General features: G+C 41.4%; 1 protein-coding gene across 1 annotated transcript; it reads right to left on the bottom strand.

Annotated features, from left to right (window-relative positions):
* Positions 1-107: 107 nt before the first annotated feature.
* Positions 108-13,874, bottom strand: sfrp1a (secreted frizzled-related protein 1a). The gene is made up of 3 exons (XM_061730507.1): positions 13,102-13,874; positions 8,122-8,199; positions 108-1,558 (listed from the first exon to the last, which is right to left on the bottom strand). Exons 1-3 carry the CDS (start codon positions 13,628-13,630, stop codon positions 1,233-1,235), a joined length of 933 nt encoding a protein of 310 aa, XP_061586491.1. The 5' UTR covers positions 13,631-13,874; the 3' UTR covers positions 108-1,232.
* Between the last annotated feature and the right edge of the window lie 225 nt (positions 13,875-14,099).

Consider the following 14,099-nt stretch of genomic DNA (forward strand, 5'->3'; position numbering starts at 1 on the left):
AAAGTTAGGATACGCCAGTAAAAATTTGACAGCAATGTGAAATATTTCACAGACTGTAACTCCAAGGTCATATTATAGTTGTATGATCAATAATCAATGACACGGGGTTTGTTTTTCCATATTTATGTAAAATTTATATGTACACGTAACAAGCAGCAATGAACCGCCAACATTTAAATTTGAAACAAAATAGTGCTAAAACGGACCAGTGACATTAAAGCAGAACAGACTAGAACATAAAGGTGATATACAGTTTTAAACATGTATGACTACAAAAGCATGAATCATGATTACTGATCTCTGTAGCCCCAGCATGCAGAAACAGAAGAGTGGCAAAAACATTTGGTAAAAATCAAGGAAAAAAAAGATCCTGCACACACAGGCCTGCTCACGAGTACAAATAAGTACAAAAAAAAGAAGAGTACAAAAAAAAGAAAAAGAAAAGAAAATTTGACAATGCTAGTAGTGCAGTCTTTAAATTGAAAAATACTCGTTGTACTGCAGCATTCTGTAGCTTTTAAAGCTAGAACCTCTATTGTCTAATCATTGACTTGAATAATTATTTGATCTTACATATTTTTAAAGATAGTTTATATAGATATTAATCTTGAGTTCAGCATCATGTGGTTAGCTTGCACTAGGAAAAAAGACTTCAAGCAATGAAAACAAGGTAGCCGGGTCAATTACATTACATTTCTGTCACATATATTGAGAAAAAAGAAAACTGGCAATTTTCTTTTTCTTTTCTGGGAGTGGGTACAGCTCCTTTCCTCCTCGCTTATAATCTTTATGCTAATGACCTAATGACAGCTTCATATTTAACCTACATAAGAAAAAATGGTATCAATCCCGTCTTCTAACTCTTAGTAAGAAAGAAAGTGAATGTTTTTTCCTCAATGGTTCCTCAGACATAAACAATGAGCAGAAGAGTGTAACAAGGGAGGCGTATCTACAACACATGCATATTAGCAAACATTGGTTCAGTTGGGAAAAGGGACTTGTACTTGAAGTCCTTCTCTTAAGCTTAAGTAGCGAAAGAAAACTTTTCATTTTGTGGCGTCATCACTCACCACATTTCGCTAAAACTGAATGGTGGACTTTCCAACGTATATCTGTAAACATACAAAGATATATTGATAATATAAACACACAATAGAAAGCAAAGTTTAGGAATGCTTGTGCAAGTTCATGTGTAGGATGAGATGCGACTGGGGTTGAAGCCATACGTCTTATTATTTGAAGACATTCTCAAATGCTGGACATTTATAAGTGTTCAGTTTTTTGACGGCCTTTTTGAACTCCTTGCCGGACTTGTCCCACTTGTGGATGCCTGTGAGAAGATACTGCTTATCCACCTTGCGGCCCATGATTAGGTACTGGTTCCCCAGGTTGTCCAGCTGCTGGCAGGGACAGTCTGCACCGTTCTTTAGGTACAACACCAGCTTCTTCAGGTCTTTCTTCTTCAGATTTCCTGCTTTCAAAAGCTTCTTCTTTTTCTGGAAGACCACCTTGCGGTCGAGGTTTTCTCGTTTCACCTCCTTGATCTTGGCTTTGAAAGCTGTGGTGGAGACACATAAGTGAAAAAAAGGGTGACTTCTTGTACAAAAATGTCTCATCAAAGCACAGCCCAGCCGGAAGCCTAAAGGCTCCCGTTAGGGCTGGGCGATATATCGAGATTTTAATATATATCGATATATTTTCAAACACGATATGGTACGAGACAATATCGTTTATATCGATTTTAAAAAAAAATGTTTTTTTTTTTTTTTTTTTACATTTTTTTTTTTTAATGATTTTGATATATCTTATTTTGTGACTAATTGACTTGAATGTTTTATTTGAGATTTGCACAAATGTTTTGTTATTTGCACAACTGTCAACCTCAGTGGAAAAGTCTGCCTGTTACCGTCTACATTGTATTAATTGCACAGTGTATTTTAATTTAATTGTTATGCAGGAAAGGGATATTTTTTTATTTTATTCAAGAAGCATTTTTATTCTATATATGCAGGCAGTTTATTTTTATTTCATTTGTTTTATACATTTTGATATTGTGCAGACATCTGTTAACAAAGGAACCTGTGTGACATTTGGCACGAGGCTTTGTATTAAAACTGACTGTTTTTTTAAGGGTTTGCCTCAGAAAAAAATGAAGCTAACAGAGATGCTATGCTATAATGCTTTGGGGGAAACCCCAATTATGGCACAGAAAAAATATCGAGATATATATCGAGTATCGCCATTTAGCTAGAAAATATCGAGATATGACTTTTGGTCCATATCGCCCAGCCCTAGCTCCCGTTTAATACTAAAAGAGCAATGAGAGATCTGCAGCAATCCGTGGGTGCATGGCATGGACACAGTGAGCTACGATAGGGAATCAAGTCCTGACATGTTAGTCATCTCTCCCGAGATAAGAAAGAATGCTAGTGTGACTCCCTCTTCATTACAACGTACTCCGACTCTTTGTGTAAAATTGTTTTTAACGTATACTTTTCCGTTGACTCAGATCTGTCGCCCCCTCACTGAGCAACGTTCAAATCCTGTGACTCAAGCCAATCACAGGCTGCAATTACAGACTCATAGACAGTTTATATAAAAGTATAACTTGACAGGGAATCTTGGGGTTAAATAAACTAAAACTTGTACCATTCGGTACAGTACCAGGAATTCGCCCCCAAAGAGCCGAGAAAAGCTTTAATTTCCATCTCAATACTTTAAAAAGTTTTAAGCATGAGAGCCCTTTTGATTTTCTTCTAGTGGAATAAGCTCAGTTTAATGCCCTGAATTGGCACTAAACAAAGTTTTTCCCTCTCACTTGTATCTTCCATGCTAATTAAAGTCCCCCCCCCACCCCGTATTACGAGTGCACATGGTAGGGATTAAGACGTTTATCCCCCTCAAACGCTCTCAGTGAGAAAGCTTAGCGTCCCGAGGACTCCAAATGGGCAGCGCTCATAATTAGTGAGTCATGACAGAGAAGGCCTGGCCCGCTCCTGAAAGGCCTTCACTGTGATAAATCTTCCATCTCTGATAATCTGGTGACGTTCTGAACTTTCTTTGCACCTCATATTGTTTGAGGTCTTAATCTCGTCACAGTGGCATAAAATTTTAAGTTGACGTCAAATCATTTTCAACAAAAATCTTTTATAGCTGGTGAAACTGACCCTGGTTTTTTTCCAGGGGGGGTCAAGTTTGATGTACTTATGTACTTTACTTAAACTTTTAACTGCTAAATGTGAAATGTGTGTAATGTATTCACTATTGTAATATATGTAAATGTCTAAGATCGTGTTAGTAAGATTGATGTGTCAGGTTGTTCTCCTGTTCCTTCTATCTTAAATAGAAGCAAAATAACAAGAACAGAAACTTTTTGCACGCTATATTTGTATTTGTTCTAACTTGTTGTTTAACTTGTCTTCCTTTTATATTTTTAGCCGGGGGACTGCCAATGGAAACTAGCTCTGTAGCTAAAATTGGGTGCATTTGCATTTTTCTAAATGTATATGAATGTACACTGTCCCTTCCCAAATAAACTGAATTGAATTGACTTAAGAGTTTGCATGTCCCGTTATGTTGTAACGATATTCTTTAAAACTACAGTCGTAATTACACAACTGCTCACACAAAACCTGAAGTGAACTTGAAGAATGCAGTGAAATCTGGTATTAGCCAAGAAAAAGATTATCTTTCATTGCGGTTTAGAATTGACGTAGAAACATAAAAAAAACAACCATCCACTGCCATCCGAACCTGCACATCTGCTGCGTACAAGTCCCGAAGAAAAATGCCCATTTCTTAGGCTACGTTCACACTGCAGTCCTTAATGCTCAATTCCGATTTTTTCCCATATCCGATTTTTTTGTGTGGCTGTTCGCATTATCTTTTAAAATGTGTCCTATATCCGACTCGAGTGTGAACGCATCGCGGCCCTGAACTGACCCGCATGCGCAGAGGCGTGGGATGATGACTGATGGATTTGCATCCAACAGGTGCCTGAACTGCCAATTATCTATCAAGCTCCACAATTATCATGTTAACATTAAATCAGATAGATTTGTCAAGGACGTTTCTCTTGCATCTCTATCATTGTGCGGGCATGAATTCTCAGAGTTTTGCGGGAGCGGGCGGGAGCGGGCGGGAGCGGATGAAAACACTGCGGGCGCGGGCGGGAGTGGAACACACACGTTGCGGGTGCGGGCGGTAATGGTCAGAAATGCAGCGGGAGCGGGATGAAGAAAACAGTCCCGCTATAGCAGGGCTCTAGCTCCGCTCCCCGGAGTGTCAGCGCTGCTCTCCGGCGTTCAGCTGGTTTATCACCTAACACGGTCCAGCTCGTTGTAAAACGGGCGCGACCACGACCGCTTCGCTGATTTGAATCCTCAGCTTCTTTATTTAGTAATATGCTTAAATTCAGCAGGTTGTCTCGTCTGATGTCGTATAAAGAGGTGAGCGCGGGGAGGGGAGGAGGAGAGGCGGAGGCGACCCGGAGGGACCCCTGCCGTCTCCCGTGTCTCCCCCGCGGCTCGGGGCTCTGCGTGTGGCGTCAAAGTCGCATTAATTCCGACCTGGCTGTTCACACTGAGGTCGCATTGCAAAACATCAGACCTGTATCCGATTTAGAACCACATATGGAAGCGACCTGAATCTGATTTGAAAAGATCAGATTCCATGTGACTTGTGCTGTTCACACTGTCATAAACAAATCGGATCTGAGTCACATATGAGCAAAAAATCGGATTTGGGTCACTTGGGAACTGCAGTGTGAACGTAGCCTTATTCAACCAAGGACGAAAAGATTATGACCTCTCAGATTTATCTGGAGACACCAATTATGTCCCAGTCTTGTTGGGTGGTCATTCGCTGACTATCAGGTGGAAAGTTAACTTGAAACCTGATAATGCCATTCTTTCTAATTCACCCCCCACCCGGGTACACCATGCGACCATGACAATAATTTACTTGTTGCCTTGAGTGTCATATTTTATATGTACTTTTCTGAGATCTCGACACCACCCCACATAATCAAAACAATTTCTAAAATAGTTTAATATAATATACACATTCTACAAAATAAATCAAATTATTTGAAAATAAATGAAATTACTGATCGTATTCAAAAGATATTTATTAGAAAACTGCGTGGGGGTGTTTTTGATCTCAATATTTAATAAACACTTTTCTTGTGTATTATTTCATATGCAACGGTGAAGGTTGAAACGATGAAGCATGAACGACCGGACAAGACTAAACCCCCCCAACTCCCAAGAGGGACGGTGTCTACTTCTCCGCATTTGCAATACTAGAAACCCCTGATCGTTGGGGCTGCAGCGGTCAGTCCTCCATGACTTCCCCTGTTGTTTACCAGTCCAACGAGGGGAAGGAGCACTTTGACAGCGACGGCAAAGTGAGCCGTCTGAGGGGAGATTTAATTGAAGGGTGCTCCAGCTTTCGGGGACAATGACGTACCGTAAAAACCTTAAGCACAAAGATATAACGCTGTGGGAACAAAACGTGGAGTGGAATGAGCTTTAAATCAGTTACCAGCTGAGTGCCGCAAATCTACACATGTGCGTTTGTTGGGACGAGGAAATGTACAGAGACATCAGGGAGAGCCTGTTCTCCAAAAACGCTGGAGCTGAGAACCTGTTACTTGTTAAAAAAAAATCTCCCGTTCAGTGCCAGAGCAACTCCTCATCCAACAACCTGAAGCAAAAAACTTGTCTTGCCCCCACATTCTCTGCTTTTATCGGTATCATGCTGCATGGAAAAGTCAGATGCGCAACTGCTGGGAAATAGAAAAAACAGCATGACACGTAGCTTTATCTGAGCTGAGAATGTTAAGAGCTTCCAGCAAGTGACGTTCAAAGTGGACAAAAATGCTTACTCACTGCCAGGGTGAGGAAATTTTACACTCCATTGACCTAGGCAGAGTAATACAGACCATAATTAATAAAGACTTCAGTGCTCATATCTGATCCACTCTTACACTTTGCGTGTGGTTTTCCATCCAAGCGTTACAGAGAAGAGCAAGACATCTATCTATCATCATCTCTATCATATCTACTTTTCTGCTGTCTGCTCCAAACAAAACAGAAATGCGTATCTACTGTTTGGATACAAAACGCAGGCTCCTGAGACTGGCTGTTACTTACCATCCACTTTAGGTAAAGTCAAAACCAGCAGAATGCTTTCGTGATGGTGGCCTTATCTTTTGTTGATGGGGTAAAACACATCATGATTAAAGCCAGGCATTTTTTTTATCTGCATATTTTGCTTTTCCTCTCAAGACAAGACATTAACTCATGTTTGGCCTCAGCTGATGGCAGGGATATTTACAGCTGTCCTTTCTCTTCATACTGAAAGAATTCTGCTGGAAAGGGCGACAAACACATCTTGATTTCTGCCGGTGATATTAGCAGCGGTGTCTGCCCGAAATATCAAGCTGTGCAGAGGCTTCTTTTCTCCAGCCATAATCAACTGCTGAGGTAACGGCAAAAAGTTTGATGCGTTCCAGAGACGGTCATTCCCCTTGTGGGGGTCAAACCTGCAACACAAGCAGCGCAGCGTCTCATCCTCAATCCGACAGTAAATCTGTCTGTGTATCCTCACTTGTCGGCCGGTTATGGGATGTATGACAAGCAGGCAAAACAACATTTGTCTACATCCGAGATGAAACAAGCCAATAATGTGCCCCTCTCCTCTTGGCAAAGGCAAGGCCCATCACCGCAGCATAAACACCAAGGCAATTTCTTAAACAAATGTAACTTTAAACTTCTCCCGAGAACTGATGGAAAGTCTGTTTCCAATGTGCATCCAGTCTATGTTTGTTCAGTGTGGCACCTGGAATTCAGGCAGCCACAAGTTTTGGTTTAGCCAGCAAATAAAACATGAAAGCCTAACATCTTGCATCTTGTTTGCATCATGCGCATATTATTCCTGAAGTTGCCATAGCTGCGATCCAAATGATGCTTGTGTTTTTAATTGAGCTCGAGGCTCTTGGTGTCCTTTTTAGATGCATACGGCTCTGACGGTGCAACTGAACGGTACTAATTTTTACATATATATGCTTCACCGCAGGCGTTTCAGTGTACGGTGTCACTGACCTTTCTGCGCACGGGCCTGATAAACCTGAAATCTTCATCCCAGCTGGGCTCTTTAAGCGTGATTCCCACATTTTCCCACACCCCTGTGAGATTATGATGTTCCTTCCTGCATTCTTAATGTTTTTTTAATGGGCTGAACACCCTGGCTGCTCAAAACTAGCAATTTTAAACAACTTCAGGTTTTTTTCATTAATTTCTTCCTCTTATATTAGCTAGCAGGAACACGACTGTTGAGTCCAAGAAACAAGCGCTGTCTTGTAAACAGTCATTTGTCACAGCGCCACTTTCTCATTGGAGTGATCGATCTAAACTAACTTCAAACTAACATTTAGAAACTGCTTTTACACATTAACTCCCACACAGTTTATTGTCATGATTATTTGTTCAGCACCGCTCTGTAGTTTTAATTTTGCTACAAAAGTAAAACCTACCAAGATAGAAACAAACTTTAAGTCCTTTCCATAGGGTTTTTACAGATTTTAACCTAAAACAGAATAAAAAAAACCACCCCAATGACATGAATTTGTTATAAACAGGCTATTTCTGCTCAGATATCACTGATTTCACTGAAAACCTTTTGTATGTGCTCGTCACCCACACCGAGCAACATTTAGAGATAATTTGGAGCGTAACGTCTCACTCCAAGTATTTAACGTGGACATACCCCATCTGCAGAAGGGACTCTGGAACAACAGCCAGCCCAGACGGGAATACAAAACGTCCCACTTTATTACTGCCACATAAAGACTCCAATTACCCCAATTCATTAGTCCCAGCACACCCCACTCGGCTGAAGTAGAGGGGCCTATTTCATGCCATCAAGAGACATCCCTGACATTAGCCTCGACTGCAAACTACGACCATGTGCAGCCTGAATCCAAGACAAAAAAAATAAAACACTGAACAAATAGATCAAAACTGCTGATTGCACTCAAAGAGCCCTTTCATGCATGTCGGGGTGCATGTGACGCTGTGCACGCTGCCCATACTGTTAGGGCGCAGACAGGGTGCTTACCAAACTCGCTGGCACACATGTTCTCCAGTATGGTGTCTGTTCTCTCTTCGTTGTCACATGGAGGGCAGATGGGAGAACCTGTGGGGAACAAAACAACATTAGGGCATGGAGATTATGTAAAATATAAAATGCAGCAATTGATTAGTCACAAATTATCACCACACGTTCATAATCATAATGGAAACATGCTCGTAGGAGCTGCATCCCCAGTCTCCGTACAGCAAACATATGTCCCCTATACAGAGGTGGTAGTAACGAGTTACATTTACTCCGTTACATTTACTTGAGTAAGTTTTGGGAAATTTTGTACTTTTAGGAGTAGTTTTGGATCACTATACTTTTTACTTTTACTTGAGTAGATTTGTGTAGAAGAAACTGTTCCTCTTACTCCGCTACATTAGGCTACGTTGAGCTGTTACTTTTCTTTTATCCCTTTTATCCGCGTACGCGTCAATCTCATGACATCACTGGGTGATTCTTTGGGAAAAATGTCTGTTTTAGCATGTTCTGTCACATTTACACAGACTCAAACACACTCAGAGTTTTTATGAGTTCATGGGCTTGTTCTAGTTCTGCCTGGTTAAAAAAGAAAAGTACAAAGGCTTGAAATTTTGTGCTATTTGTGCTTAATTTATTTTTTTTATTCTGTTATTATCTTATTTTATTATTTAGTACTTGAATGTACTTTAAGATTATTTTAATTTAAGCAATTTTTTATTAATTTTAATTTATTTTATTATTCTATTGATTTAATTTGCCTGAAGATGATTATTTTGTACTTTTGTCTGTTTGAATGGTTGTGTTAAAAAAATAAATCAGACGTTACTCAACAGTTACTCAGTACTTGAGTAGTTTTTTCACCACATACTTTTTTACTTTTACTCAAGTAATTATTTGGATGACTACTTTTTACTTCTACTTGAGTCATGTTATTCTGAAGTAACAGTACTTTTACTTGAGTACAATTTTTGGCTACTCTACCCACCTCTGCCCCTATAGAGCATCACTACTGTAAGATGTCATTCAATTTAGGTAATGCTGGATCCCCGGACCCTTTTTAGAGTCATAACCATTGGAAGACATACCGCTTTTTTTTGTTTGTCTTCATTATAGGAACTGTAGCCAATTCTTGTAACTGAATTTCGTGGCCTTTTTAAGCTACTAAAGCAGAGTTGGACCTTTTTACCATTGACGAAAAACATCTGTGACATAGCTACTCGGTGACTGGTTAAAACAACACAACCAAGATAAGTCCCCATGACGCACGTTTTACAATCATTACAAAAAAAAAAGGTAACCAATGTTTATGTGCAAGTTTCTAAAATCCTGAAAAACACAGAGGAATGGAGGGATTACCCGCCAACGAGAGGCTTATCTGCAGAGCAAATGGAACTAGAGGAAAAGCCCATGAAATGTGTTATCTTTTGGTGATCTTCCGACTCCCCATAACCCTCAGCGAGCACTAAGAACGGATTGGTCCGAATGCAGGGCCCTGTCTCTTGGGTTTCACATGTTTAGGTGACCTGACCTCAGAGAGGAATGTCTTCAGCTTTTATAGCCAGCTGTAACTAAGAGCAGCAGTAAACACTCTTCCTCACTTTCATCTACATTACGACACTTTTCAAAAGGGATCAGCGAAGCGGCAACGCATCTGAATCCCAGTAAAAAAGGGAATACTCGATATTTTCTAAATGTGTAAGGGAGAACTGTTGTTGATGCTCAAGTTTATAGGAATATTCTGACATTCCAAGCGATGCTAGCTCAAAGAGAGGAACCAAGAGAGCCAAATGTGCTTTAGCTGTAAAGTAATTCAGTCAAGAGGCATATCTGCAAATGATTTCCAAGCAACATTTTTCAATTTTTTTTCCAAATACTGCAAATGATCACTTCATGCCAAAAAGCTGAGCTTACTTTTCCAAACAAACTTGGCGGGGCAGTAAAAGCAGAAAACCAACAGCTTTCTCTTTAGTTGCCAGTTGTCCATTACACATGTTCAACATAAGCTTGTGAAAGTCACACTCAGGTGTGAAGAGTTTGTGATAACAGACACTGTTTATAGAGTCACCAGGTCCTTTTGAGCCCGGTCGCTCTTAACTCCATTATCACCAGCTTGTGTTCTTGCAGGCGTGTGCATGGTGAGCGCTGGAAGTTTGACCTCTATTAACATTCATTAACGGCCCGGGAAGATTAGCCTGCTTTTGTTTGCCTTTGTCAACATCGAGATTGGATAATAAGTCTTTCCAGGTTAATGGTGATGGCAGAAACCCGAACCTCCCTCCGAGCAGTTCAGCTCCGTAGGGTCTGTGGGAAAACGCCGACTATTTATCACTAGTGCTGACAAATGATAGCAGGTGACATCTGGAGAGCGTAGATCTCTGTGTGGTCTCCCCTTAGCGTGAAAAGCAAATCTTTTTCATGAAAAAAAATTGATGCATAACGCCACAACAGTCAGGAACACAAAACTTCTCCGTGCCCCCCCGAGCACATGGACTGGGGCCCCGCAGCACATGCAGTGGAATTGTTGGAAGATCCACAGTTAGGCATTTCTACGCAATATTTTCAGTGAATATTTCTTTCTAAGGTGCACAAATAAACTAATGATGTCATGCCCCCCCTTCCGAACCGCTGTGGATGCTGCTATCACATCCGAAACCCTTAAAACAGAACAGACCTACTTTTAACTTCCAACAGCTTGTTATTTATTTGCATTTCTCTAGGCCTCTGTGGAGTTGTTCTCTCTTTTTTTTTTTTTTACTTGGCTTATTTTAAATTGAGTTAACACGACAATTTCGCTGATGCTTCATGAGGTGTCCGTTCTCCCCCGGGAATCTGCGGATAAAGGTGACGTTTCCCTTGAGAGCTAGACTCGGAGAACACCTCCAGACTTCACATTATTCAAACTGTGCGCATTTCAGATTTTTCTCTTTCATCAGATTTGACGAATTTGTCTGAAAATTGGAATTAATAGATGCAGGTATTTTGCTCTTTCGCAGTTGGACTAACTCACAGCATGGTCCTCCAACTCACAGCAAACACCTTGAAATAAATGAGTACCATCTGTTGAGTGCTTTTCCAGCCGAACAACATCACTCCTCGTCAATAGCAAGGAACTTCACGTTCACGTTAAAGTGTTTATGTACGGCAGATCATAAGACAGAAAATAAAACAGAATCCAGCGAGGAGTAGTGGAGCGGGGTGTCGAAATGGGATCAGATTCAGTCTGATTTCATGGCTGAATTTCCCCCCACCCAAAAGGTTGTATTTGGTTTGTTTGCGCGGGGATTTGCATCTGCAAACATACCTGAAAAAACATTCTCAAGCCCATTTAACCACATGAGTGTTGACTTTTACACAGCGACAAAAGTGCTCTGTGTTTGTCTTCTCAGTCTGGTACTTAGCCTGAATTATGATTTCATTCCTGAATGTTTTTTTTGCAAATGACCTGACAAGTAATTATTTAAAATTGGGAAAAATTTATATTTTTTAATACATATATATATTTATATTTATATATTGATGGGCTATCATGAAGAATGTGCTGCTTTAGACTCTAGTGTCTTACAAAAGAAGTTGCACATGGTAGTTATTTTAGATTTTACATAATCAAATTAAAATGCCTCCAATTCCTGACCACAGAATGTTTTTAATAAATATTTGAATCTAAATTTCACATTGGCAAGTTTAATTTTCCATTTCCTTTTATAGAAAGTGGGGTTTTGTAAAGTGGGGGTCTGCTTGAGCTCATGACCTCAGCTTTTGTTTTCCCTTTCTAAGATTTTCATTACATTCCTAGGCCTTTTTGCAAATGTTAATGTTTATCTCTGCCATTGCTGTTTTGTCAAGCAATGGATGTGCTGACGGCCTGTGGAAAATGTAAAACGTAATTTTCATTACATTCCTAGGCCTTTTGCAAATGCTTTTAATGTTTATCTCTGCCATTTCTGTTACATTTTGTCAAGCAATGGATGTGCTGACGGCCTGAGGAAAATGTAAAACTCATTGACAGTATCCCCAGCAGACTACACGACAGTGAAAACAGCTGCAAAACGTATTCTCCCTTTCAAGAAAAGAAATTAACACCAATATCCAAAACTCCAAAGCGCTTATATGTTGTCTTTAGACATATCCTGAACCCGGGTTTCCCTTGCAGAGCATCAGACTCTGAACAGTAAGCCAATTTTACATTTTTTTTTTAATTGAAATTGCATGTAAATAATCTTCTTAAAAAACTGAGGCTAAAGATAGGGGTTTACTTCAGAAACAAGGCATGTTTCTCCTTTGAGGCCAGAAAGAGACTGGTCTCTGTGACATTTTTACCAATTTTGGATTATGGTGATCTATTGTATATGAATGCTCCTGCACAGTTCTTGCATATGTTAGACACTGCGTATCACAGTGCACTGAGATTTATTACAAAGTGTAAACCTCTAACCCATCATTGCATTCTGTACTCCAAGGCTGGCTTACCTTCACTGACATGGCGGAGGCGTAGTCATTGGTACTTCTTCATATACAAAGCTATATTAGGGTAAACTTCCATTTTACATTTGTTCTTTAATCAATTTGAAAGCCATCAGTAGTTATAGCCTGAGATGAAATGATGCTATAATCCTGCTGTCCATTTCAAGTGCAGGACCAATCTAGTGAAGAAAACCTTCAGCTGTTCTGCCCCACTTGCTTGGAAAAGCCTCCAAAAAGACCTGAAGCTAAACACATTAGTGTCATTGTCTGATTTTAAAGCTCTTACAAATGCATTTTTAAATGACTCTGTTGGTACATGTCACTGTTTTTAAGTATTGTAACTTATTTACTGGCACTGTTTTGTGATGTATTTTGCATTGTCTATTTCTGTTTTTTTTTTTACTTTTAAAGCTGCAATTTTTGGCCAGGTCTCCCTTGAAAAAGAGATCCTCAATGGAATTAACCTGGTAAAATAAAGGTAAAAAAAAACAAAAATTCTCCTGTTAAATGTGATTTTACCTGTGGGCCGGGTGGCCTCGGTGGCGTTGGGCTGCGTCATGGCGATGCACACGTCGTCCTGGGGATACTTGTCACAGGTGAGCATCTCCGGCCAGGGGAAGCCGAAGGCCTCCATGATGGGGGTGCAGCTGTCCCGCACCGCCTCGCACAGCCAGCGGCACGGGTAGATGGGCCGGTCCAGGCACACGGGCGCGAACAGCGAGCACAGGAAGACCTGCGTGCCCGGGTGGCAGTTCTTGTGCACCAGCGGCACCCAGCTGCTGGCCTGCTGCTTCACCTCCGCCATGGTCTCGTGCTCCAGCAGGTTGGGCAGCAGCATCTGGTTGTAGCCCACGGTGTGGCAGAGCCGCAGGTCGTCCGGGATGTCCACGCACTGCGGGGGTTTGCCGTAGCCGCGGCCGCCGTTGTACGCGTCCGTCCTCCAGCCCAGGTACTCGTACTCCGACGCCCCGCAGCCGGACATCACCACCACCAGCGCGGTCACCATCAGCCGGAACATCCTCCAGCACACCTCAGAGCCACAACTCATCTTTAATTATTTCAGTCTCTGAAACACACAGACCACAGCGCTGCAACCGAACCAGCCACTTATTCGAGAAGGGAAACCCCAAAACAGCGCAGCGGAGTTGAAGTTTACGCGCCGCAGGCTGCGCTCTTCTGCTCCTCTCTGCTCCTCTCTGTGTTGTAATGTGTCTTTAAACTCCTCTGCTCCTCTTGCTCCTCTGCTGTGTGCAGCAACTGGAAACTTCAGCGACTCGGCTGCATTTGCGGAGCTTGGAAACAAGAGGGGATTGTAAAGCGCAACCCTTGGCCAATCAGAGCGCGTCTGCGCCTTTTGGCACCGCGCTGTCAGTCAAAGCGCTTAATTACCCAGCGCGTAAAAGCGCAGCAGGAGCCCCCCCCGACCCCCTCCCATCACTCACTCGTTTGCGCTTCCTTTTTCATTACAAAATGACAATGATCAGTCAAGAAACGTCAAGTAAATCATATAGTGTGGC

Source organism: Cololabis saira, chromosome 9 (assembly GCF_033807715.1).
Source record: "Cololabis saira isolate AMF1-May2022 chromosome 9, fColSai1.1, whole genome shotgun sequence".
NCBI lineage: Eukaryota > Metazoa > Chordata > Actinopteri > Beloniformes > Belonidae > Cololabis > Cololabis saira.

Excerpts from the sequence above, each read along its gene's own strand:
- sfrp1a (XM_061730507.1), bottom strand. The coding sequence starts at position 13,630 with ATGAGTTGTGGCTCTGAGGTGTGCTGGAGGATGTTCCGGCTGATGGTG. Across the intron at positions 8,200-13,101 it reads CGAGGCCACCCGGCCCACAG|GTTCTCCCATCTGCCCTCCA; the intron begins GTAAAATCACAT and ends TGTTCCCCACAG. Across the intron at positions 1,559-8,121 it reads CATGTGTGCCAGCGAGTTTG|CTTTCAAAGCCAAGATCAAG; the intron begins GTAAGCACCCTG and ends TCTCCACCACAG.